We start from the raw sequence: 26378 nt of genomic DNA, 5'->3' as shown, positions 1-26378 counted from the left end.
ATGAATTACGAATCACCATAAGTTGCTGGCCCATTTGCACCATTAGCTTTTCGAAAACAACAAATCGTCCTTAGCCTCCCATGAGTTTCATGAAGTTGATGCATTAACTACAGAATGTTAAGTTTAGTAATTAGTAGCATAAGTACCCTTTCAACGACGTGAGAATTGTTGATGTCTGCTAATCAACCTCTCTGCACCAGAAAGTGAACAATCAAAAGTGTGGAGTCTCATGTTTTTAGGTAGTGAATTATTGATTTGCAAACTGTCAAATGTTAAATTTCAATTTTTTTTTTTACTTTTACTTTCTGTCTCCTTTTTCTCACTCTCTTAATTCAATCTTTCGTTCCCTATCTGATTTGACATGTAATTCACCTTCTTTCCCAGTCCTTTCTCTGTTTATTTCTCTGACACTAAGGTGTGAGTTGTGAGGAGGATGTTAAGAGGCTGCAGGGTGACTTGGACAGGTTAGGTGAGTGGGCAAATTCATGGCAGATGCAGTATAATGTAGATAAATGTGAGGTTATCCACTTTGGTGGCAAAAACAGGAAGGCAGAATATTATCTGAATGGTGACAGATTAGGAAACATAGAAACATAGAAACATAGAAAATAGGTGCAGGAGTAGGCCATTCGGCCCTTCGAGCCTGCACCGCCATTCAATATCACGGCTGATCATTCCCTCAGTACCCCTTTCCTGCTTTTTGGCTCAAAAGGGGAGGTGCAACGAGACCTGGGTGTCACGGTACATCAGACATTGAAAGTTGGCATGCAGGTACAGCAGGCGGTGAAGAAGGTAAATGGCATGTTGGCGTTCATAGCGAGAGGATTTGAGTATAGGAGCAGGGAGGTCTTACTGCAGTTGTACAGGGCCTTGGTGAGGCCACACCTTGAACATTGTATACAGTTTTGATCTCCTAATCTGAGGAAGGACATTCTTGCTATTGAGGGAATGCAGTGAAGGTTCACCAGACTGATTCCTGGGATGGCAGGACTGACATATGAAGAAAGACTGGATCGACTAGGCTTATATTCACTGGCATTTAGAAGAATGAGAGGGATCTCATAGAAATATATAAAATTCTGACGGGATTGGACAGGTTAGATGCAGGAAGAATGTTCCCTATGTTGGGGAAGTCCAGAACCAGGGGTCACAGTCTAAGAATAAGGGATAAGCCATTTAGGACCGAGATGAGGAGAAACTTCTTCACTCAGAGAATTGTGAAACTGTGGAATTCTCTACCACAGAGAGTTGTTGAGGCCAGTTCGTTAGATATATTCAAAGGGAGTTAGATGTGGCCCTTACGGCTAAAGGGATCAAGGGGTATGGAGAGAAAGCAGGAATAGGGTACTGAAGTTGCATGATCAGCCATGATCATACTGAATAGTGGTGCAGGCTCGAAGGGCCGAATGGCCTACGCCTGCACCTATGTTCTATGTTTCTATGTTTCTCAATCCTTAAATCTCATTGGTTAAGGAGATACTCTGTTGGTTCCTCCGTTCAGCAAGGTCCCAATGCACTGTGGCCCTTGCCGTGCCATTATCAGCTTGCCCTTCCAGAAACTTACAGGGCAAAACATTTTTGAGCTGAAGGATATAGGGAAAAGTCTAATTTACCGAGCACACCATGAAATGTCCTGCTCCTGCAAATTCCAGTCCATTAATTTGTTGCCATAACTGATTGTTCAGTTGTTCTTAAATTTTTGCATTCATCCTACAACGACTTGCATTTATGTTGCGCTGTTAACATAGTAAAACATCCCAAGCCGCATATCGTAAGGCCAGTGTCTGAAACATGTTTAGCCCACTGCAGCATCATTCACAAGCATAGGCTACATGATTTGGTGATATTTGATACCTCAAAATGAAGTACATAACAGATTCATAAAATAAAGCATTTTCAAAAGAAGCACTCTGTGACATAAGAATGTTTATAATGTACTAAAATAGAGAAATAAACTTGAATTTTCCCCATCCACAAGTATTTGCAAGGCAAACTTATGCAGTGACACTGTCAAAAAAGGTCAGCTTCAATTTGTAAATACTTGCCATAATTTTGCTTACAGAAAAATAATGACTTACTTTTACTGCAGCCAAATGTGTTGTTAGCATCCAAGTGACTCGTATTGTGGACACATACATCACATTTTAAACCAGTTACAAACTGTTTACAGAAACACAGTCCATTTGTTTGGTGGCAAGTGCCATTAACACTGCCTGCAGGGTTACAATTGCATGATTGGCAGCTGTAAATAAACAGAACAAAGATATAATAATTTTCATCATGTAACATTAAAAACCCATAAATTTATCCCTGTAGCTCTGCTGTAAAAATAGTATATGTTTGATAACTTAATGGTACTTTGTCCAATACTGTAAAACGATCAAAGAAAACTGTTCTTTTAATTTTTGTTACAAATTGGACTAAAAACTATTATTTTGGAAAGATAATCAATCCACTATTCATTTTTTAAATTCCTACTGTTTCATCAGTTGTACTGTACATGCGGGGTTGGAGCGATAGTAGCTGTCCAAGTTATATCCAAAATTCCAAAGAATTGTCTCTACATGATCAAAGAAGAGAATGGGGAGGTAGAAGGAGGGAGAAGACAGGTCATTTTTAAGATACTTACATGCAAATTTGCTACCCATTTTGTGCTTCACAATAACTTCTGCTGGAGTCCATACACAGTTGTCACCCTGAACATCTCTGAGATACTGATTGTAATATGACATAGCAGCATTATGAATTACATAAGAACATAAGCACATAAGAAATAGGAGCAGGACTAGGCCATTTGGCCCCTTGCGCCTGCTCTGTCATTCAATAAGATCATGGCTGATCTGATCTTGGTCTCAACTCCACTTTCCTGCCCACTCCCCATAATGACTCCCTAAAAGTTGAAAAACCTGTCTATCTCCACTTTAAATATATTCAATGACCCAGCCTCCACACCTCTCTGGGGTAGAGAATTCCAAAGATTCATGACCCTCTGAGAGAAGAAATTCCTCCTCATCTCCATTTTAAATGGGGGACCCCTTATTCTGAAACTATGCTCCCTAGATTCCCTCTCATAATCTTATATGTTTCAATAAGATCACCTCTCATTCTTCTAAACTCCAATGAGTATAGGCCCAACCTACTCAATCTTTCTTCATAAGACAACCCCTTCATCTCAGGAATCAACCTAGTGAACCTAGAGATGAGGAGAAACTTTTTCACCCATAGAGTTGTGAATCTGTGGAACTCTCTGCCACAGAAAGTTGTTGAATCCAGTTCGTTGGACATATTCAAAAGGGAGCTAGATGTGGCCCTTACGGCTAAAGGGATCGGGGGTATGGAGAGAACGCAGGGGTGGGGTACTGAGATTGCATGATCAGCCATGATCATATTGAATGGCGGTGCAGGCTCGAAGGACCGAATGGCTTACTCCTGCTCCTATTTCTTATGTTCTTATGTAACATTGCCTTCATAATTTATTTGCTGTACCTGCATGCTAACTTTTTGTGATTCATGTACAAGGACCCCCAGATCCCTCTGTACTGCAGCATTTTGCAATTTCTCTCTAAATAATAATTTGCTTTTTTATTTTTCCTACCAAAAAGTGGATAACCTTACATTTTACCGGATTATACTCCAACTGCCAAATTTTTGCCCACTCACTAAGCCTATCTATATCCCTTTGCAGATTCTTTATGTCCTCCTCACAACTTGCTTTCCCACCTATCTTCATATTATCAGCAAATTTGGCAACATTACACTCGATCCCTTCATCCAAGTCATTAATATAGATTGTAAATAGTTGAGGCCCCTGTACAGATCCCTACGGCACCCCACTAGTTATAGTTTGCCAATCTGAAAATGACCCATTTATCCCGACTCTCTGTTTTCTGTTAGTTAGCCAATCCTCTATCCATGCTAATATATTAACCCCAACCCCGTGAGCTCTTATCTTGTGCAGTAACCTTTTAGGTGGCACCTTACCGAATGCCTTCTGGAAATCCAAATAAACTACATCGACTGGTTCACCTTTATCCACCCTGCTCGTTACATCCTCAAAGAATTCTAGCAAATTTGTCAAACATGATTTCACTTTGATAAAACCATGCTGACTCTGCTTGACTGTATTATTATTTTCTAAATGTCCTGCTACTACTTCCTTACTAATAGACTCTAGCACTTCCCAAATGGCAGATGTGAGGTTAACTTGACTATAGTTTCCTGCTTTCTGTCTCCCTCCTTTCTTAAATAGGGGCGTTATATTTGCAGTTTTCCAATCCACTGGGACCTCTCCAGAATCCAGGGAATTTTGGTTGATCACAACCAATGCCTCCACTATCTCTGCAGCCACTTTGTTTAAAACCCTAGGATGCAAGCCATTAGGTCCAGGGGACTTGTCCACCTTTAGTCCCATTAGTACTTTTTCTCTAGTGATAATGAATGTTTTAAGTTCCCCCCTCCCTATAGCCCCTTGATTATCTATTATTATTGGGATGCATTTAGTGTCTTCTACCGTGAAGACCGATACAAAATATGTGTTCAAAGTCTCTTCCATTTCCCTGTTCCCCATTATTAATTCCCCAGTCTCATCCTCTAAGGGACCAATGTTTACTTTAGCTACTCTCTTCCTTTTTATATATCTGTAGGAGCTCTTACTGTCTGTTTTTATATTTCTCATAATCTATCTTCTCTCTATTATTTTTTTAGTTGTCCTTTGCTGGTTTCTAAAAAATTCCCAATACTCTGGGCTTCCACTAATCTTCGCAATATTGTATGCCTTTGTTTTCAATTAGATACTATCCTTAACTTCCTTAGTTAGCCACAGATGGTTCATTCTTCTCTTCGAGTCTTTCTTTCTCACTATCTATATCTTTGCTGAGAGTTATGAAATATCTCCTTAACTGTCTGGCATTGCTTATCTACCAGATTTAATCTATTTTCCCAGTCCACTTTAGTCAACTCTGCCTTCATAACTTTGTAATTGCCTTTATTTAAGTTCACGACACTAGTTTGAGACCCAAGTTTCTCACCCTCAAACTGAATTTGAAATTCTAACATGCTATGATCACTCTTCCCGAGAGGATCCTTTACTATGAAATCATTAATTATTTCTATCTCAATATACATTACCAGATCTAAAATAGTCTGCTCCCTGGTTGGTTCCACAACATATTGTTCTAAGAAACCATCTCGAATACACTCTACGAACTCTTCCTCTAGGCTACATTTGCCAATTTGATTTGTCCAATCTATATGAAGATTAAAATCGCCCATGATTATTGCAGTACCTTTCTTACAAGCCTCTATTATTTCTTGATCTATACTCTGTCCTACAGTGTAGCTACTATTAGGAGGCCTACAGACGACTCCCACCAGTGACTTATTTCCCTTATTATTTCTTATCTCCACCCAAATTGATTCTACATCTTGATCTTCTGAGCCAATATCATTTTTCACTACTGCGCTGACCTCATCCTTTATGAACAGAGCTACCCCATCTCCTTTACCTTTCTGCCTATCCTTCCGAAATGTCAAATACTCCTGAATATTCAGTTCCTAGCCTTGGTCACCTTGGAACCATGTCTCTGTAATGGCTATCAGATCATACCCATTTATTTCTATATGTGCCGTCAACTAATCTATTTTGTTACAAATGCTGTGTACATTCAGATAAAGAGCTTTTAATTGTGTTACTGAATCAAGCAACAGTATTTCTAGGTTTCGTCTGCTCAGTTCTAGTGGCACACATTCAATCATAGAATCATAAATTGGTTATAAGTGCAGAAGTAGACCATTTGGCCGTCGAGGCCATGGCGGCTCTCTGCAAGAGCACTTCAGTTAGTTCCACTCCCACGCCCTTTCCCCATAGCCCAGCAAATGTTTTCCTTCAGGTACTTATCAAATTACATTTTGAAAGCCATAATTGCGTGTTCCGCCACCACCCTTTTAGGCAGAGCATTCCAGATCCTAACCACTCGCTGTTTAAAAAAGTTTTTCCTCTTGTCACCTTTGGTTCTTTTGCCAATCACCTTGAATCTGTGTCCTCTGGTTCTTGACCCTTCCACCAATGGGAACAGTTTCTCTCTATCTGCTCTGTCTAGACCCCTCATGATTTTGAATATCTCTATCAAATCTCCTCTCAACCTTCTCTGCTCTGCTCTAACAACCCCAGCTTCTCCAGTCCATCCATGTAACTGAAGTCTCTCATCCCTGGAATCATTCTTGTAATTCTTTTCTGCACCTTCTCTAAGGCCTTCACATCCTTCCTAAAGCACTCAAATTGAGGCCGAACCAGTGTTTTATAAAGGTTCATCATAAAATATATCTTGAAAACACATGTCCAACAGCTTGGAAAAAATTGCAGGAGTGCAGGCTTATTTTAAAACTATACTCACAAATATGACAGTTTTGAAAAGGTTAATTTCAAAAATCTTTCAGTGCAAGTTGATTTTCATTTGTTTGCCCTTCTGAAACTTTGCTGAGCGTTATTGTGCAGTTCACACCTATTTATTTGCTGTTACTTTGAAAGCATGGAATTCCCCCTGTAAATCCCATCATATTTATGTTTCCTCAAAGAAGAGGATGACAAGCAATAGGGGATGTCCAGCAGATCAGGTAGCAAAACAACTGTATTTGCCATCCCATCAGCTATCCCGCAAGCTACATATATCAATGAAGGCAATTTCAGAGGCGGAGTAGATATGCTATTTAAAGAGGCAGTCAGGTGCAGGCAGTCAGATCACAGGGATCTGTGTGCTATTGTACTTTTTGGATTTCCAAGGGATTTTTGAGCTTGGATATTGTTTGTTACTGATTTTTTTTTACCTGACTCAAGGTGAATAAATACTACTACAACAAGTACCCACAACTTATCATGGGTTCCATTCTTGCTTCATTGTTTTGGATGGAAGGAGAAGAGGAGCAACATCAGCAGCAGTAGCCTCAACAGCCAGGAGCAGCAGAAGGAGGGAGTTGCTCGTAGAAGGCCTTACATAGGGTCTATAGGCCAAATCTGGTTTCTTGAATCTGTCTGATAAGAAATGCATGTGAAGGCAGCAGTTCTCCAGGCAGACTGTTGCTGATCTCTGCGGTAATCTGCAATAAGATCTGATGCCTCCTGGGCCAGGTGGCTATGCTTTGCCAGTGGTTATTAAAGTCACTACTGCCTGAGGCTCCATCCAGGTGATGTCAGGAAACATCTCCTGCATCTCTCAATCTGCAGTGTACAAGTGCATAGGGCGACGTTAACGGGGAGCGAAACTGTTTACAGCCCGGGGGTGGGGGGGAGGGGGGGGGTGGTGGGGGGAAGAGAGGGTGGGGCTACCGACTCCCACAAAATTGCACAGGAGTTGGTGGAGGTGCTGCCACAGTAGCAATGTAGGCCGGTGCACAACCGGCGATGACGTTGATCATCGTGCGCGGTGACCCCTTAGCGCCACTCGCCGACCCCTTTCCACCCCGCGATGGACATTGACCAAAGCCCCGCGAGGATGCTGAGAGCGGTGTCAGCACCAGCCTTGTGGATCGTGAACTGGGATGCCATCCACTCACAGGACGGAAGTTAAAGGGGAGGTGGGAGCGCCCCACGCCGCCATCATGCCGGTTTAGCCGACTCACCGATTGGCCCGACTTCTTCCTCTGTTGCATGGTCCGGGCCACTGTCATGCAACCCTGCACTCCGTTTTGGGTGCCGGGCTGTGGCCTCAGCACCACGCTGCTCTAATGGCCCAGTGAAGGCCATCAGAGGCCCGGCTGAATGCGCAGCAGCCCTCCCCTTTAACCGAAGGGGAGGGGCATTGATGAATGCACCCCAGTAGCCGCCTGGAACCCATCCCAAAACGAAGTGGAGCACGCAAGATTGCGATCCATTTCCTGTGAGGGGCAGTAAACACAATTTTGTGGCAGGATGGGACATCCGCGCCGGGTGCAGGGAGTCCTGCCCTGAGTCGGTTATCACCCCCAATCGGGGCGCTGGGAAATTTTGCCCCCTCAACAGTCAAAAAAAGAGAGCTCTGATATTTGCAGCAGTGACTGCCTTTTGTCATATCCGGGGCTTATAGACTTCACTCATGTAGGGGAAGGACTGTTCCTGAATGTTATTGAGAGAGATGGACGAATAGAGAGCTGTACTCATAAGAAATAGGAACAGGAGTAGGCCATATGGCCCATCGAGCCGGTCTTGTCGGGTCGTTGAAACGATTCCTTCAATAAATCCAGGTCCTAGGGATGATGCTCCTGGAACTCATCGTTTCTGCCCCCTCTCTCTGGGCCTGGTCTATGTATGTCTTGTCAATCTTCTTCCCACTACTGGGAAACAGGACATCACTGCCTGCCTTCACCTCTTCTATTAAGACCTCAGCGGAGGCCTGGCAAGTGGATCCAGGTCCAGAAGAAGCCCAAAAAGATAAGTGTTTTTTACTTTGCTTGTAGGACAAGGAAATGCAGGAGTGCTCCTCCAGACTCCACAGGAAAGGTTTAGGCTGACACTGTCCCAGGCTCCCTCCTCCTTCCCACACGCCAGCTGTCGTTTATTTCCCTGTCCCATTGATAATGAATTCCTGCTATTAAGTCGACACTGGGCCCAGAAATCATTATGCACAATTATTGAGGTGACATCCGCTCGCAGGGTGGAAGTTAAAGGGGAGGTGGGAGCGCCCCGCGTCACCACCTTGCTGGTTTGGCCGACTCACCGGTCAGTCCAACTTCTTCCTCTGTTGCGTGGTTCGGGCCGCATCATGCAGGCCGCCAAAATGCAACGAGATCCTGGCTATTTCAGCGACAGAACTAGAACATTTACCCAACTGTATTACATAAGAAACATAAGAAATAGAAGCAGGAGTAGACCATACGGTCCCTTGAGCCTGCTCCGCCATTTAATACGATCATGGCTGATCCGATCAAGGACTCAGGTCGACTTCCCTGCCCGCTCCCCATAACCCCTTATTCCCTTATCGGTTAAGAAACTATCTACCTCTGTCTTAAATTTATTCAATGTCCCAGCTTCCACAGCTCTCTGAGGCAGCGAATTCCCCAGATTTACAACCCACTGAGAAAATAAATTTCTCCTCATCTCAGTTTTAAATGGGCGGCCCCTTATTCTAAGAATATGCTCACTAGTTCTAGTCTCCCCTATCAGTGGAAATATCCTCTCTGCATCCATTTTGTCAAGCCCCCTCATAATCTTATACGTTTCGACAAGATCACCTCTCATTCTTCTGAATTTCAATGAGTAGAGGACCAACCTTCTCAACCTTTCCTCATAAGTCAACCCCCTCATCTCCAGAATCAACCCAGCGAACCTTCTCTGAACTGCCTCCAAAGCAAGTATATCCTTTCGTAAGTATGGAAACCAAAACTGTACGCAGTATTCCAGGTGTGGCCTCACCAGTACCCTGTATAACTGTAGCAAGACTTCCCTGCTTTTATACTCCATCCCCTTTGCAATAAAGGCCAAGATTACATTGGCCTTCCTGATCAATTGCTGTACCTGCATACTAACCTTTTGTGTTTCATGCACAAGTACCCCCAGGTCCTGCTGTACTGCAGCACTTTGCAATTTTTCTCCCTTTAAATAATAACTTGCTCTTTGATTTTTTTCTGTCAAAGTGCATGACCTCACACTTTCCAACATTATACTTTATCTGCCAAATTTTTGCCCACTCACTTAGTCTGTCTATGTCCTTTTGCAGATTTTTTGTGTCCTCCTCACACATTGCTTTTCCTCCCATCTTTGATTCATCAGCAAACTTGGCTACGTTACACTCAGTCCCTTCTTCCAAGTCATTAATATAGATTGTAAATAGTTGGGGTCCTAGTACTGATTCCTGCGGCACCCCACTAGTTACTGATTGCCAACTCGAGAATGAACCATTTATCCCGACTTTCTGTTTTCTGTTAGTTAGCCAATCCTCTATCCATGCTAATATATTACCCCCAACCCCGTGAACTTTTATCTTGTGCAATAACCTTTTATGTGGCACCTTGTCAAATGCCTTCTGGAAGTCCAATTACACCACATCCACTGGTTCCCCTTTATCCACCAAATTCCAGCAAATTTGTCAAACTTGACTTCCATTTGGGGGGTTGGGGGTAATAAATTAGCATGAATAGAGGATTGGCTAACTAACAGAGAACAGAGAGTCGGGATACATGGTTCATTCTCTGGTTGGCAACAGGTAACTAGTGGCGTGCCGCAGGGATTGGTGCTGGGACCCCAACTACTTATAATCTATATTAACGACTTGGAAGAAGGGACTGAGTGTAACGTAGCCAAGTTTGCTGATGATACAAAGATGGGAGGAAAAGCAACGTGTGAGAAGGACACAACAAATCTGCAAAAGGATATAGACAGGCTAAGTGAGTGAGCAAAAATTTGGCAGATGGAGTATAATGTTGGAAAGTGTGAGGTCATGCACTTTGGCAGAAATAAAATCAAAGAGCAAGTTATTATTTAAATGGAGAAAGATTGCAAAGCACCGCAGTACTGCGGGACCTGGGGGTACTTGTGCATGAAACACAAAAGGATAGTATGCAGGTACAGCAAGTGATCAGATAGGCCAATTATATTTGGTCTTTATTGCAAAGGGGATGGAGTATAAAAGCAGAAAAGTCTTGCTACAGCTATATAAGGTATTGGTGAGGCCACACCTGGAATACTGCATGCAGTTTTGGTTTCCATATTTACGAAAGGATATACTTGCTTTGGAGGCAGTTCAGAGAAGGTTCACTAGGTTGATTCCAGGGATGAGGGGGTTGACCTATGAGGAAAGGTTGAGTAGGTTATGCCTCTACTCATTGGAATTCAGAAGAACGAGAGGTGATCTTATCGAAACGTATAAGATTATGAGGGGGCTTGACAAGGTGGATGCAGAGAGGATGTTTCCACTGATGCAGGAGACTAGAATAAGGGGAAGCCCATTTAAAACAGAGATGAGGAGAAATTTCTTCTCTCAAAGAGTTGTAAATCTGTGGAATTCGCTGCCAGAGAGAGCTGTGGAAGCTGGGACATTGAATAAATTTAAGACAGAAATAGACAGTTTCTTAAATGACAAGGGGATAAGGGGTTATTGGGAGCAGGCGGGGGAGTGGAGCTGAGTCCATGATCAAATCAGCCATGATCTTATTGAATGGCGGAGCAGGCTCGAGGGGCCATATGGCCTACTCCTGTCCCCATTTCTTCTGTTCTTCTGTTCTTATAAATCCATGCTGACTCTGCCTGACCGAATTATGCTTTTCCAAATGTCCTGCTACTGCTTCTTTAATAATGGATTCCAATATTTTCCCAACCACAGATGTTAGGCTAACTGATCTATAGTTTCCTGTTTTTTGTCTGCCTCCTTTTTTAAATAGGGGTGTTACATTTGCAGTTTTCCAATCTGCTTGGATCTCCCCAGAATCCAGGGAATTTTAGTAAATTACAACCAATGCATTCATTATCCCTGCCGCTAGTTCTCTTAAGACCCTAGGATGCAAGCAATCAGGTCCAGAGGATTTATCCACCTTTAGTTCCATTATCTTACTGAGTACCACATCCTTGTCGCCCTCAAATTTTCATCTTTCACTCCCAAAGGTATTGGCTCATGCTAAGATTCAATTTCCTAGGTATCTTGTTCAAGTGGACAATACTCATTAATGAGCCAAAAAAGCAACTAGTGGCAGGCTATTGAACTACAGAGACCTATCAAAGCTGAGCCCAACAGCCACAAAAAGGTATATTGTTGAACAAAAATCCATAGATAGTGTGACCAGGAGAATGTGGCATGATAGATTTTTTTACTTCCCTTGTCCAGGAGTCAACTATGCTGCACTTATTTCTCCGCTAAGATCAGGTGACTCAACACAGAGCAGTAATTCACCTTGGGCCCTTTGCATGGGTCAGTATCACACTAGATGTTGCGCTTACTATCAAAGCCATTGTTGTGGTAGAGCAGAATATCAATTCTTTTGGTATTGCTTAATTAGAGAAAACTTGAGTTTTGTGGATAGGTGTGCCTTTGAATGTACTAATGATTCAGTACACACTTCAGCAAATCATGAAATACAGTATTTTGACAAGTGTAATATGTAGCACAATAACTCATACACTTTGAGCCAACCGCATTTCTTTATGATTGTTAAGTATTCAATACTGGTATATGCTCAACAGATCTTGCCACCCAAATGTACTACAGAGGATGTGCATAATTTTATTTTCCTAATTTGGTTCTATTTGAAATTACGATGAAACCTGTAGATAGATAGACATACATCATATATGCTAATTTTCAGTAACATTGCTAATTGATCGCTAAATTATTGGCTAGTAGAACACCAGAAAAATGTGAATGATCTTTCTGTAGTTAAAAGGGACCTTCAAACCACTCAACATTGTTTTTGTAATTATTTTTCAAGATAAATGATCTGTAATATTAAAACAAAGAAATCTGATTACATTTACTCTCTAGGTGAAGAAAGACATTCACAGTAATCAGATTAAAAAGTTCATTTTTCATTCTTATGGGATTGATTCACTTTCCAAATGGATGTTATAAACAGTGATCTGTCAAGACTTGAATATATTAGTTATTTGTAAAGTTCTCCACCATTTCATCTAGGCAATCAGTTATTAGCCGTGCTGTTAATAAGAAGCAAAAGGTCTAACCAGGCGATACATTTTAGTGCACAGTATGACATTGAATATTATATATACTGACCGAGAAAAGACAAAGCATTAAAGTACCCAATTTGTGTTCCCACATTAGAAAATAATAGGAATTCCAAGTGGTCTATTCAACAGTCTATTGCCCAGGGCAATGTACTGTATACAATGACAGCCTGTTGTTTTAAGTGGGAGTTAATACTTATATTTAAAAAAAATGCTAGTTCAAAGAAAAGTTAAAAGAAAAAGAAACAAAATTGGAACATTTAAATTGAAATATATATAAAAATTAAAATTGAGATTTATGAATAAGTTGTTGACCATGAAGCAATTTTCAGGGAGCTGTTCAAATATGCAAATCAGGGTCCCAATCTCGTTGCAGGACTCTGATTGCTATTTTCCTGTACAATTGGGCAGAGCATGTTCCATGCATACTAGGCCAGCTATACCAGATGTTGAGCACTTATTCCTAAAGGCCCAATTTCATTTTCCACCCCCCCACCTCCCCCTATAGCCCTGACCTGCCAGCCGGCTCCTTGCAGAAGTCAGACAATTTTTGGCTTACCAAAACAGGAAAGCTGCAGTACCATCTCTGTGCCCGTTTTGGACCAAAGTTAATAATTAGCCCCATAAATATTTTTCACGTCAATCCACAGAGTTATAATGTATGCACAGCTGAAAAATATGACTCAAAATGAACAACAACTTGCCTTCCACTTCCAGGGTTAAAACCAAAATAATGCTCCTTGCAATGATCACAGTGTATCCCAGTCACTGAAGGGTCTCGACAAACACATTGTCCTGTGACATCATCACATGTCTGGTGCTTTGATCCTACTGGATGGCACTCACATGGCAAACAACCAGTGAAATTAACTGAGGGAAGCATAAAACCTGAAAATGTATGATGAAAATTATTTATCATAACTTGGAATTTAACACAGGTATGCAATAGGTGGCTTTACATATAATTTCCTGAACAGTTATAAAATAATAGATACAGAAGATGTCTATAGAGATCATTAACTCAACTAAATCTATCTTGTGAAATCTATTTTTATCTTAACAATACTTCTTGTTGGCGCAGTGGGTGTATGCACCAACATACTACACCACAAGAAGGCAGGCTGCAGGTTCACATTCATGATTCCTCACAGATGCCATTTCTGATCTGTACCAGGAGACACTAGGCATCGGCCAGGCATCTCTGCACAGACAGGGAGGAAAAGCAGTGGGTGAGTCACCTCAGCCCATTTTCATGCATTCACCAGTTATATAGCAGCATTGAGAAAAGCCTGAGAACAATTCCCATGTCTGCTTGTTTGGCTAATAAACAGAGCATTGTGCTGAGGATGCCTTAAAAAAAATGAGAGAAATAAATGACAAAAGAAATGGGACCAATATCAAATCTATTTTTTTATTCTGTGTTTCAAAAATGCTTTCAAAACTTTATTGAATAATTAGAATCAGTTTTGTATTCAATTTAAATATAATGGGGGTGAAATTCGATAACGTATAAAAACAGGCGTGGGCAGCGTGATGCGCGATATGCCCACTTCCGTTGAAAGCAGCTCAGGCAACACGTCAAATTTGTGCTGCCTGCTAATTATAACAATGGTAGCGCGCAGCCCAGCACTGAACGTGCTGCTGACAGGCTGTGCGCTCAGCGGGGGCTCAAGTTCTCGATGGTCGCATGAGGCTAGATTTACTTAAAGCTAGCCTGCGCCTCTCAAAGGCAGTCTTAAAGGTGAGCTGCCTTCTGCTGACCAAAAATATTAAAAGTGCTTCAGCACTAATCCAAATGGCTCAACCGGCCAGGGAAAGGGCACTCAGGGTCTCGGACACAGCACTCGAGCTTTGTGAAGTGGGTCAACACTGGAAGAGAGGTCCTCTACCCACAGGGAGCCAGAAGACCTACCAGAAAGAAGGATGTGTGACCAAATCACCGAGGCCATCACTGCCCGCGGTTTCGCCCCCAAGACCTAGCTCCAGTGCCCAAAGAAGTTTCATAGCCTTAGCCATAAGAATATAAGAATTAGGAGCAGGAGTAGACCATTCGGCTCCTCGAGCCTGCTCCGCCATTCATTGAGATCATGGCTGATCTTCTACCTCAACTCCACTTTCCTGCACAACCCCCATAGCTCTTGATTTCCTTAATATCCAAAAATCTATCGATCTCTGTCCTGAATATACTCAAAGACTGAGCCTCCACAGCTCTCTGGGGTAGAGAATTCCGAAGATTCACCACCCTCTGAGTGAAGAAATTTCTCCTCACCTCAGTCCTATATGGCTGACCCCTTATTCTGAGACTGTGACCCCTAGGTCTAGACTCCTCAACCAGAGGAAACATTCTCCCTACATCTACCCTGCCAAGCCCTGTAAGAATTGTGCATGTTTCAATGAGTTCACCTCTCAATATTCTAAACTCTGTGGTCAAGGTCAGTGAATGCATCCTCAAAAGCCATCTCCTACCAACTGCACAACTAGCCCCACACAAATCGCAATGCATGACCCTCCGCTCCCCCACAATCACCAATAAACAATCTATACCAAACACGAGGCATATCTTACCTTCCTAGCTTCAAATCATCCCCTTAGAGGAGACTGTGTTGGACATTTTTGGCAGGGGCATGGCTGAGCCCTTAGCCAGCAGCAGGAAGAATACAAGATGCTGATAATCTCATACATTATCCTCCTTCTCACATCACGATTCCCACTCATCCCACAATATTTTCTGATTTTCAAGCTGCACTTAGTGTAAGCATGCACCTCTTGCTTTCCCGTTTTTCCCTCACCCTAACCCTACACTTGTACCTTCCCCATTTCAGACATCCAAGAAATCCAGCCTGCCCAGCCAGTGGTTGACCAAGAAGAGGGAGAGAAGAGTGAAGGAAAAGAAAAAGAAACACCGCCACTCGATTTCAGACTCCCAGCCAACAGCTCCTCGAGGTTGTTCTGTAAGGCCATCTGCAGTCTCCCCCATTGAAAGTCAGCAGCCTTCCAACAGCCACGCTGTCAATTCTCGATCCAACATAGATATATTCATTTAATTCATTAGCAATTCCAATCACACCACAGGCCAAACGTCCTCCAGCATTTCCTGTTAGAGAGCTCTCCTCATTTCCACCTTTGCCCAAGTCATCTTCCTTCTCATGAATCACTGCATAACATCACTAGGATAGGCAAAGGTTCGCGCAAGACAGTAACTAAGGGAATGCACAAGGTTGATTAGTTGATTTTTTGATGTAATATTGGATGCATATATGGATAAAGTTGGAGTGGAAAGTTTGCTTTGTGGTGGTTTTTATTTCAGCATTGTGGCCAAGAGGACGCTGTGGTGGTCAGTAACAGAGAGAAGGGAAGGTGTGGGACAAATGTCGAAAGGGGAATTGGGGTTGTGTTCACTGGTACTGCAGGCAGATGATTCAATCCCGGATATCCTGGCCAGAAAGGGGCTGTCTGGTTTACCTCCTTCCTTCCGCTTCCTCCTCTTCTACTTCCTCCTCCCCCTTTTCTTCTATTTCCTTTTCTGCTTCTTCCTTTTCTGCTCCTTCCTCTTCCTCCCCACCTCTCTGCAAGACTTTGCTGCCTCTGCTCCACCTCCATGCCATGTTGCATCCCAAAGGGCACTGCAACTGGATCCCCAGGACTGGGAGCAAGTGATGTTCTCAGAGGCCTTCCTTTAAGAGCCAAAGTCTTGCAAATGGCCAGCAGCACTCCCTGCACTCCCTTCACACTTCAACAACTTTTAAAGTGTCTTACACCAAGCCACTACTCAAATAAAATGTAAAGGAATCAGTACAAAAGCAGAAACCTAGAGCTGGAAAGTGGGATTAGGCTGGATAGCCTCTTGTTAGCCAGCACGAACACGATGGGTCGAAATGGCCTCCTTCCATGCTGTAAACGTCTATGATTCTATGGAATCTAAACTTACCTAAAAGTTGCATTTGTCCCTTTATGAAGGTGGGGGATCCGTCATACAGCTGTGCACGCATTGGAGAGGGTGTTAAAAGGACCGTCGATATCCAACATATCAGTTTGTGCATCAACTCAGCATTGCACGCTGATTGATGTCACGATCTGATTAATTACCATATTTGCAGCGAGCACAGACAATGGCAGTGCTGCCAAACTACCCAAAATGGTGGCCATCGCGTTCCGTGCCAGAAGTTTTTCACTGAAACCAGCCTTATCAGCTGGCGCTAAGGAGCCAAATTTCATGGCCAATTTTTTATTATACATGTACAGTACCTAAAGATTGCTAAGATTTTTGCTGGCTTTATGAACTATATAGCAGGAATATAAGGTCAGGGATAGCAACCTGATATCTGTAGGCTAATTATTAGTGTAGGTAGTGTTAGTAAGAAATTCCTCCATCTGCTATTTTAAAAGAGGCATTATTGTTTTTAAAATAAAAAGCAACTTCTCATCTTATGTGTTAATTGTACAATTATATTAATTTTCTTTAAAATATTTTATGACCCTTTCTTAATTTTGTGCTTTAGATCACAAATATAATTTGTAATCTAAAGCACAAAATGGAATTAAGCTCCTACATGTTGGAACATAAGCTTCCTGTGAGTGCACAAAAACACAGTTAAAAGTTGCTCTTTGAAATTATAAAGGCTGCATCATAAATCATTAAAGGGTGAAATTCCTGTTTTCACAGAAAATAGGAGATGCTTGTTGTTCACTGTAATTAAATCAATAATGAAATCACATTTGCGAAATCACACATTTCAAAACCACACATCCCCAGTTTCCTTAGCGGGTTATTAATTATGCTGAAAAACAGACATGCTCCTGTTTCTTGTTAAAAATTGAATTTCACACCACAGTCACTGTAAGCCATACTCATTGCTCATTATCCATTTTGTCAATGTAAAACCTGAATTTATGCTTAACTAATACAGTAGAATGCAACCTAACTCTTAGCTAGTGTGAATACCTATGTATTAATTTGACTCATTTTTTAGTATTTGTCTTTTGACTAAAAAAATCTCTAACATATAGAATTAATTTAGAAGTAAGTCATGAATTATGGAAATAATTAGATGGGATTGCTTACAATATTATCGTTTGTAAATTAACTGGTTTATTGAGATAACAGTGCTTAGATAAAGTATTTGACTAAATGAGAACAAGGAGTAGAGATCGGAAAGTTGGCAATATTATGTAATAGGAACATAATAAAAACTAATTTTTGCTCTATGATTATAGCTGTAAAATAAAATCACAAAATGTTATTCCAAGTCAAGTTGTCATTTATTCTATCAGCAGAAAGGAACTAAATTAAATCTCAACTAATTTAACAGTGATAAATACAAACCAATTATTCCTTGGGAATTACATTTTGTCTAGATGAAATTTTAAGGAATAGGCAATTAACTACACATTCTGACATATCTGTGAAATGATCATTTTGTGAAGAAGTACCATATTAGTCATTATTGTGGCAAATTTTACTGGTGATCTATTATTTAACTCTTATCTATATAAATTACATTTAAAATTCAATCATATACAACAGAAAATTGTTTTACATATTACCATGGTATCAAACTGCTGATAGTACAAAGGTGATTCCTGCTGCTAGACTATTGCGGCTGTTTGTATGCCTACTCTTTTTCCAATTCTGAAAGTATCTTTTTAGAAAAAACTACTGAAACTACAGTAGAATATCATTAATCCGAATATCACGGGGCCGAAATTCAGGTGCACCAGAAAGGTGCATCAGTTTTTAGCTGGTACTCACCGCTGGAGCTCTTGGTGCGGTGATATTCAGGACTTTGTATTTTTTTCAAAGTCCTACAGGAAATGGATCATAATGGGGGCAGACCTTAGACACAAAGCCAGGCTGACTGGCTGAAAATGGGTCGGTTGGGCTGTCCGCTGATGTCAATCAACGTGGTGGCATCACAGCGCATGTGCGTCACCATGCTCTCTCCCCTCCGTTAAATGGGAGAGATTCTATCATTTTTTAAACTTTGGCCACTGGGCCACCAGGGAGGGTTTCGGCCGGACCAACAGTCTAGCATCCAAGAGGAGGTGCCAGGCTGCCCGTTGGTGGCCCGGCTGAATCTGGGGGCAATATTTTGCCGGCCGATCGGCAAGTCGGCCGTCAAAAATTTTTGCATTGCGGCCACAGCAGTGGGCCCTCCCCTTTAAGGGCGGCCACGCTTCAGAGGGTGCACCGGCAGAAAAACCTGCCGGGGGCACCGTGTGGTGGGGGATCGCCGGATCGAGCTGATAATGGATAGATAAGTATTTATTTTATTTTAATTTGGCGGTTCATCTACTTGGCCGGGATGGGGTCCAGGCCGAAAAATCCTCAAGCTGAATTTAGATCGGGTCGGCCTGTTGACCCCAAAGGAATAGCCGCCGCAAACGGGCATTAATGGGTCTCTTTGAGACCCTGAATTTTAGCTCCCACTAGTTTGTGCAGATTAGTAATGCAACTGGGAGTGGTAAATTTGAAATTTGAAAAGAGCACCTCTTATTGTGTTATCGATGTGGTAATGTAGTGGTTCTGATACTGATATACTAATCTCAAAGACTTGATCTAATAATCCAGACAATGTCAGTTCAAATCTCACCATGTTAATTTGAGAATTTGAATTTAGTTACAAGAAAAAAATCTGCAAATAAAAGCTAGTATCAATAAATGTCACCATGAAGCTGTTGGATTGCAATAAAAACCCAACTGGTTCACTAATCTTCTATCTTTAACTGGCCTGGCCTATACATGACTCCAGTCTTGCACCAACATGCCCTCTTTACAGGTCCACGAAGTGTCCTAGCAAGCTACTCAGTTGTATGAAACCACTATACAGCAGTTCAAGAAGGCCAAGCACCACCACCTCTGCAATGGGCAATAAATGATGGCCTTGCCAGTGATGCCCACATCCCAAGAAGGAATAAAAAAGTATTTTGTTCGCTTGTTGATTTTGCAGAACTTGCAAAACATATCAATGTTGATAATCTACAATGTACCTTTAGAACTTAAAACTAACACCAGCCCATTGACCAGGACAAGTACAGTTAGTTGTGGACAAATGACATTGCGAGTGTGACTGATTCAATTTAAGATGGGACAGTGGAAAATCTCACCATGTTTAAGATAACAATTAAAACCTAAAATCAACAGCAGGTGTTAGAAATGAAATCAGGAAAGGAGAGAAACAATGGGGTAAATTTTCCTCTTCACTGCCTGGGTGGTAATCTGGCAAGGTGGATCACATGTTCATTATACAATCCACTTTATTATTATCCTACTGATTTCAATGGAATGAAAATCAGGCAGGTTCTATATCTCTGCTAAATTACCTCCCAGGTAGTGAAGATGAACATTTATTCCAATGGTCCTTTCTGCGATGTAAAGATACGGGGTTATGGGAGAAAGCAGGAGAGTGAGATTAGTTTTCGCATTCTCTAGCAGAATGCTGGCACAGACACAGTGGGCCGAATAATCTTTTCTGTACTGTAAACTTGTATGGTTCTAATAACACTGTGTTAGATGAGCAGAATGTATTCCATTCAACCAGTGCTGTGGTCCTCTTCATCGCAAAAACTGCTTCCGTGACCCTGAGATGAGCTTCTTACTCCATATCATCTCCATCACAAATATCGCCTACTTCCATCTCAACAACATTGCCCGTCTCTGGTCCTTCCTCAGCCATTTACTGCTGAAACTCTCATCCATGCTTTTGTTACCTCCAGACTCGACTACTCTAATGCTCTCCCAGCTGGCCTCGCATCTTCCACCCTCCATAAATTTGTGCTCACCCAAAGCTCTGCTGCCTGTATGCAATCTGTGCCAAGTCCATTCAGGCATCAATCCTGTGCTTGCTGACATACATTGGCTTCAGGTCCATCAACACCTCGATTTTAAAATTCTCATCCTCATGTTCAAAGCTCTCCATGGCCTCACTGCTCACTATGTCCGCACTTCCTCCAGCCCTACAACCCTCCGAGAACACTGTGTTCCTCCAACTCTGGTCTCCTGTGTATTGTGTTCTTAACATAGATGAGGCTGCACACAGGGAGGTTAAACTAACAGTGACCTCAGTCTTTAATAAGACACTCCAGAGTGAGGAACAGGCCTTAGGGGCTGGCTTATATATAGTGCTCCCAAGGGATGCTGGGATCTCTTTGGACTTCAGGGGATGAGCTCCCTGGTGGCGGAACATGGGAGTGCATGCTTTACAGATACACAACATCACTCCCCCCCAAAGTCAAAGTGAAAACTATTTACAAGGTGAGGCGGTCGGGAGCCTTTCTTTCCCTGGTTGATCGCCTCAGTGCAAATGTCTGTTCTGGTGTGTTGGCTGTGCCCTCGCTGGGCTGGAGAATTGTTGGCCCTGCAGGGCTGGAAGGTGAGCCTGGCCTTGCTGGGCTGTTGGGCATGATGGGTTCGATTTCCTGGTCCGGCGTGGTGTCGTTGATCCTTTGGGTGTGTGTTGTGGGCTCGAAAAAGGTGGTGTCTGCTGTGTGTTGTTCAGGGCAGTCTGTGAACCGCAGCCTCGTTTGGTCCAGGTGCTTTCTGCAAATTTGTCCATTGTCTAGTTTGACTACAAACACCCTACTCCCTTCTTTAGCTGTCACCGTGCCCGCGATCCACTTGGGACCATGTCCATAGTTTAGTACATACACAGGGTCATTCAGATCAATTTCCCATGACACAGTGGTGCGACCATCGTTTACATTTTGTTGCTGCCACCTGCTCTCTACCTGATCATGCAGGTTGGGGTGAACCAGCGAGAGTCTGGTTTTAAGTGTCCTTTTCATGAGTAGCTCAGCCGGGGGCACCCCTGTGAGCGAGTGGGGTCTCGTGCGGTAGCTGAGCAGTACTCGGGACAGGCGGGTTTGGAGTGAGCCTTGTGTGACTTGTTTAAGGCTCTATTTGATTGTTTGTACTGCCCGCTCTGCCTGCCCATTGGAGGCTAGTTTAAACGGGGTCGAGGTGACATGTTTGATCCTATTGTGGGTCATGAATTCTTTAAATTCGGCACTGGTGAAACATGGCCCATTGTCACTGACCAGTATGTCAGGCAGGCCGTGGGTGGCAAACATGGCCCTCAGGCTTTTAATGGTGGCGGTGGCGGTGCTTCCTGACATTATTTCACATTCAATCCATTTTGAAAAAGTATCCACACCACCAGGAACATTTTACTGAGAAACGGACCCGCATAGTCGACATGGATCCTTGACCATGGTCTGGAGGGCCAGGACCACAAACTTAGTGGTGCCACTCTGGGCGCGTTGCTCAACTGAGCACACATGCTGCACTGCCGTACGCAGAACTCTAAGTCAGAGTCGATACCGGGCCACCACACGTGGGATCTGGCTATCACTTTCATTACTATACCCGGGTGTGTGCTGTGGAGATCCGAGATGAACATCTCCCTGCCCTTTTTTGGTAGCACTATGCTGTTACCACACAACAGGCAGTCTGCCTGAATGGACAGCTCGTCCTTTCGCCACTGGAATGGCTTGATTGGCTCTTGCATTTCAACGGGGATGCTGGCCCAGCTCCCATGTCGTACACAGTTTTTTACGAGGGACAGCAGAGGATCTTGGTTGGTCCAAGTCCTAATCTCGCGGGCTGTGACAGGTGATTTATCATTTTCAAACGCTTCCATGACCATCAACAAGTCTGTAGGCTGCGCCACCATCAACAAGTTTGCAGGCTGCGCCATTTCCACCCCCGTGGTAGGCAATGGTAGCCGACTGAGAGCATCCACACAGTTCTCGCTGCCTGACCTGTGGCAGACGGTATAGTTATACGCTGTTAGCGCGAGTGCCCGCCTATGTATGTGGGCTGAGGCATTAGTATTTATCCCCTTGTTTTCAGTGAACAGGGATGTGAGGGGCTTGTGATCGGTTTCCAGCTCAAATTTGAGGCCAAACAGGTACTGATGCCTTTTCTTTACCCCGAACACACACGCTAATGCCTCTTTCTCAATCATGCTGCAGGCCCTCTCGGCCTTAGACAAGCTCCTGGAAGAATAGGCGACAGATTGCAACTTGCCCGCAACGTTAGCTTGTTGTAATACACACCCGACTCCATATGACAACGCGTCACATGCTAGCATGTCGATTACATGGGTTATACAATACAAGTAGCTTGTTGGAGCATAAAATGTTTCTGGCTTTCTCAAAAGCAATTACTTGTTTTTTTCCCCATACCCAGTTCTCACCTATGCGCTATAACATATGTAGGGGCTCTAAAAGGGTGCTTAACCCCGGTAGGAAGTTACCAAAATAGTTGAGGAGTCCCAGGAACGACCGCAGCTCCGTGACGTTCTGTGGCCTGGGCGCGTTCCTGATTGCCTCTGTCTTGGCATCTGTGGTCCAAATGCAGTTCGCTGCGATCTTGCTCCCCAAAAACTCAACTTCTGTTGCCATGAAGACGCATTTCGACCTCTTCAGCCGCAGCCCTATGCGATCCAGTCGCTGGAGGACCTCCTCCAGGTTTTGTAGGTGCTCGGCGGTGTCCTGACCCGTGACCAATATGTCATCCTGAAAGACCACTGTGTGTGGTACTGACTTGAGTAGACTCTCCATGTTTCTCTGGAATATTGCTGCAGCTGACCGAATTCCAAACGGGCATCTGTTGTCGATGAACAGTCCCTTGTGCGTGTTGATGCAGGTGAGGCCCTTCGAAGACTCTTCCAGCTCCTGCGTCATGTGGGCAGAAGTCAGGTCAAGCTTGGTGAACGTCTTGCCTCCTGCCAGTGTCGCAAATAGGTCGTCTGCCTTAGGTAGTGGGTATTGGTCCTGTAGCGAGAAACGATTAATAGTTACTTTATAATTGTCGCAAATCCTGACCGTGCCATCACTTTTGAGTACTGGAACAATCAGGCTGACCCACTTGCTGAATTCCACTGGGGAGATGATGCCCTCGCGTTGCAGCCTGTCCGGCTCGATTTCCATTCTCTCCCTCATCATGTGAGGTACCGCTTGCGCCTTGTGGTGAATGGGTCATGCCTCTGGGACCAAGTGGATCCGCACCTTCGCCCCGGAAAAGTTTCCAATGCCTGGCTCAAAAAGAGAAGGAAATTTGTTAAGAACCTGGGTACATGAGGCCTCATCGACATGTGTTAGCGCTCGGATGTCATCCCAGTTCCAGCGGGTTTTGCCCTGCCAGCTCCTTCCAAGCAGTGTGGAGCAATCACCCGGGACAATCCAGAGTGGCAATTCATGCACCGTGCCCTCGTAGGTGACCTTGACCATGGCGCTGCCCAGGACAGTGATAAACTCTTTGGTGTACGTTCTCAGTTTCGTGTGGATGGGGCTCAGGGCTGGTCTGAATGCCTTGTTGCACCACAGTCTCTCAAACATCTTTTTACTCATGATGGATTGGCTAGCGCCAGTGTCCAGTTCTATGGCTACGGGTAAGCCATTCAATTTTACGTTTAGCATTATAGGTGGACATTTCGTCGAAAATGTGTGCACCCCGTGTACTTCAGCATCTGCCTCCTATGAGGCTCGAAATTGCTTTGATCCACCATGGACCGATCTTCCTCTGCCATGTGGTGGTTAGCAGGTTTTGCAGAGCTTGAAGCTCGTTGGAGGTGCCCCATTGTTCCACACTCTTGCAAACATACTCTTTGAAGCGGCATGAATAGGCTGAATGGAAGCCTCCACAATGCCAACAAGGTGTGAATTGCCTTGCATTCATCCTTTGGTGGGTACTCTGAGTCATCTGGGTCACCTGAAGCCTGCTGGCAGTTGCAGACTCATGGGTTCTGCCCTGTACATTTCTGCTCGCAACCACAGTTCCAGTTAATTTATGAACATTGCTAGCACTTCTGTGCTGAGAGATTTGTTTCGTGTTATCACTGGTGGACATAAACGCCTGTGCTATCGCAATGGCCTTATTGAGGGTCGGTGTCTCTACAGTCAAAAGTTTTCGTAGGATGGTCTCGTGGCCAATGCCCAGTACAAAAAAGTCTCTGAGCATTTGTTCCAGGTAGCCATTAAACTCACATTGTCCTGCAAATCGCCTTAGCTCGGTGATGTAGCTCGCCACTTCCTGACCTTCAGATCGCTGGCACGTGTAGAACCGATACCTCGCCATCAGCACACTCTCCCTTGGGTTAAGATGCTCCCGAACCAGTGTACACAGCTCCTCACACGACTTATCTGTGGGTTTCCCCGGAGCCAGAAAATTCTTCATGAGGCTGTAGGTCGGTGCCCCGCAGACTGTGAGGAGGACCGCTCTCCTTATTGCAGCGCTTCCTTCTCCGTCCAGCTCGTTGGCTACAAAGTACTGGTCAAGCCATTCGCCATAGGCTTCACAGTCCTCAGCCGCTGAGAACTTCTCAAGGATGTCCACAGTTCGCTGCATCTTTGTGTTGGAGTCGTATTCTCGTCGCCAGTTATTGTGTTCCTAACACAGATGAGGCTGCACTCAGGGAAGTTAAAGTAACAGTGACCTCAGTCTTTAATAAGACACTTCAGAGTGAGGAACAGGCATTAGGGGCCGGCTTATATACAGTGCTCCCAAGAGATGCTGGGATTCCTTGTGACTTCCGGGGATGAGCTCCCTGGTGGTGGAACATGGGAGTGCATGCTTTACAAATACACAACACTGTGCATCCCCCACTTCCTTTCACCGCATCATTCATGGCCATGCCAACATCTGCTTAGGCCCTAACCTCTGGAATTCCCTCTCAAACCCCTCCATCTCTCCCTCATCCTTTAAGATGCTCCTTAGAACCTACCTCTTTGAACACTCTTTTGGTCACCTGTCCTAATGTCTCCTTCTTTGGCTTGGCATCAATTTTTGTCTGAATATGTCCTGTGAAGAGCCTTGGTATATTTTACTATGTTAAAGCTGCTATATAAATGCAAGTTGTTGTTGTGATATTAAATGGCAATTCACCATCGCAGCTCTTAACTTAATTTCCTGTTCCTGCTGCTGATTTTAAGCTACGATTCTAGGGTTAATTCAGTGATTGGGTAATTGATCCTAGCAAGGAGTGGAGTTTCAGGCAGGGTGGGTTGGGAATTTGTGGTACTGTAGCCCATGATTCTCCATCCATTATTGAAATGATATCCCAACCCATGCTTTCTGCAAGTATCACTCCTCTCTGGAAGTGCATGATTGCAGAATCAGCTCTTACTGCTTTAAAGAAAATAACATTATAAAGAAGTCACAAATGGGAGTCTTCAGCACTTAAAGCTGAATTTCCTTCCAAATATCAAAAAATGTGGGTTATTTTTTCTTGCTTTGGCCAACACAACAAGAGAGGTCCTCTACCCACAGGAGCCAGGAGGCCCTCCAGAAAAATGATGTGGGACCACATCACCGAGGCCAACACTGCAAGCAGTGTCGCCCCCACCACCTAGTTCCAGGACACAAAGAAGCTTCATGATCTCAAACCACTGGTTAAGGTTAGTGAATGCATCTTCAAAGCCATCTCCTATCAACTGAATCACTAGCCTTACACACTGCTTAATGCACAACTTCCTCACAGCAACCCCCCCCACAACCCCACCCCCAATCACTCACCCACCAATAATCTGTACCAATCACAAGGCACAGCTCCCATTCCTAGCCTCACCTCACCCCCTTGGAGGAGATGGTGCAGGCCATTCTTGGCAGGGACATAGCTGAGCCCTTGGCCAGTAGCAGGGCAGAAAGGATACAATATGCTGGTGTCCGCATTCGTTACCCTCCTTCTGACATGCACCTCTTGCCTTCTCACCCTCCCCTCACCACAACTCCAACCTTGTG

The 26378-nt window shown here is 43.7% G+C and overlaps 1 protein-coding gene across 4 annotated transcripts in view; it reads right to left on the bottom strand.

Annotated features, from left to right (window-relative positions):
- The window catches only part of ush2a (Usher syndrome 2A (autosomal recessive, mild)), a 1282968-nt gene that overhangs the window by 883211 nt on the left and 373379 nt on the right, over positions 1-26378 (bottom strand). For all 4 annotated transcript variants that reach the window (XM_070889457.1, XM_070889458.1, XM_070889459.1 and 1 more), the window contains exons 14-15: positions 13345-13528; positions 2079-2242 (exon numbers count right to left, since the gene is read on the bottom strand). In XM_070889457.1, the coding sequence (XP_070745558.1) occupies positions 2079-2242; positions 13345-13528 (348 nt within the window). The remainder of the gene's footprint in view (positions 1-2078; positions 2243-13344; positions 13529-26378) is intronic.

The sequence above is a fragment of the Pristiophorus japonicus genome, chromosome 9, assembly GCF_044704955.1.
Source record: "Pristiophorus japonicus isolate sPriJap1 chromosome 9, sPriJap1.hap1, whole genome shotgun sequence".
Lineage (NCBI taxonomy): Eukaryota > Metazoa > Chordata > Chondrichthyes > Pristiophoridae > Pristiophorus > Pristiophorus japonicus.
This window is presented reverse-complemented; position numbering and strand designations above follow the sequence as displayed.